Genomic DNA, 1,655 nt, shown 5'->3' on the forward strand with positions numbered 1-1,655 from the left:
TTGTAAAGCATAATTACAGTTTTATATATAAAGTTTTATGTATGACTCATTGTTCTCAGAGTTTCGAGATTATTAGACATAACATTATAAGAAATACAGGCAGCACAGAAATACATCCAAATTTGAACTAGTCTTCTATGAAGTGAATATCTCTTGAATAACGCAAATATACTCTTGAGTATGTAGAATAATAACTAGTGAAATTTTAAAATTGTCCACTCAGACATCATTTTAGTCATTATTTTAAACATTTTTCCAGACAAATTTTTTTACAATTACCTAAGTACTTCATTTCCTTTCCCAGTCCATCCTCTGGTAACTGTGATCACAAGCAATAGAATTAGAACTTTCTAGATTTTTAAAGTTGTGTAAAACGTTCAACTCTGTGAAAATGTACAAGCCAAAACACAAGTAAAACATCCAAAAAATATTTATTCTAGTTTATTGGACCCATGACTTTATAAGTCACCCAATGGGCTTTAATTTATGTTTTTCAACATTAGATGAAATCTTGTGGTTATTTGTTTTATTGTGTTTTCCAGAAGACTATTAGTTCAAAGGGGGCAATGACTCTATTTTGATCTCCATAATAGTCTCAGAGATGACCATACTACTTGGTACATAATAGGCCCTCAACAAATATTTATTTAATGAATTCATGAATGAATTCTGTGAAACTGCCTGAATACAGCAGCACAGAAGGTGAAGAAGCTAAGCATCTTGGTAACTAGACCCTAAATAATTAAAAAAAAGTTCTCTAACCACATGGACTTTCTTGTTTTTCCATCTCAGGAAACATCCCCCAAAATGTGAATAACTCAAGGCAAATTAACTTCAATTACTAGAAAAACAACTTACCTGCAACATAGAGTAAAAACTGCATCTTTATATGTAAATATCTGTTCATCATCCCCACAATTATTTGAGTTCATCTTTGATAAGTGCTAGTGTTAGCATTACTCTCCCTATAATTTTGCTCCCAAAGAAGAGAGTATACTGATTATATTGATCTATATGCTATACTTCTTATAGTATAACTTACCTGTATTCTCTTCTATTTTTGGTGGTCCAATATTTCCGGGTCCCATGGCTCCCATTGCTGATGACTGGAGGAGAAGAAAAAAGTCCAATGTTCTATAATTACTACTTGTATAACTTATATGACCAGTAATACTTTAAATTTGATAAGATTTCCAGGTACAATTTAATTGAGCTACCCAGTTTAATTATCCATTGTTGGTATACAACCAAGAGACAGATGCCAAGTATTATTTTGAATAGGCAATGGCACCCCACTCCAGTACTCCTGCCTGGAAAATCCCATGGAAGGAGGAGCCTGGAAGGTTGAAGTCCATGGGGTTGCTGAGGGTCAGACATGACTGAGTGACTTCACTTTCACTTTGCACTTTCATGCATTGGAGAAGGAAATGGCAACCCACTCCAGTGTTCTTGCCTGGAGAATCCCAGGGACGGGGGAGGCCTGGTGGGCTGCCATCTATGGGGTCACACAGAGTCAGACACGACTGAAGTGACTTAGCAGTAGTAGTAGCAGTAATAAGGCAGAATTGATCTTTGATCAGACTAAATCCCCAGTTCCAGACCAGTGAATCATGTATTTCTGGGGATAGGAGAGTGAGCGACATTCATCTCTTTGA

The 1,655-nt window shown here is 35.8% G+C and overlaps 1 protein-coding gene across 1 annotated transcript in view; it reads right to left on the reverse strand.

The window, feature by feature from the left end:
• The window catches only part of PIH1D3 (PIH1 domain containing 3), a 17,517-nt gene that overhangs the window by 4,252 nt on the left and 11,610 nt on the right, over positions 1-1,655 (reverse strand). The window contains exon 3 of the mRNA XM_010857746.1: positions 1,043-1,106. Coding sequence (XP_010856048.1) covers positions 1,043-1,106 — 64 coding nt within the window. The remainder of the gene's footprint in view (positions 1-1,042; positions 1,107-1,655) is intronic.

The sequence above is a fragment of the Bison bison genome, unplaced genomic scaffold (genome assembly GCF_000754665.1).
Source record: "Bison bison bison isolate TAMUID 2011002044 unplaced genomic scaffold, Bison_UMD1.0 scf7180017854952, whole genome shotgun sequence".
Lineage (NCBI taxonomy): Eukaryota > Metazoa > Chordata > Mammalia > Artiodactyla > Bovidae > Bison > Bison bison.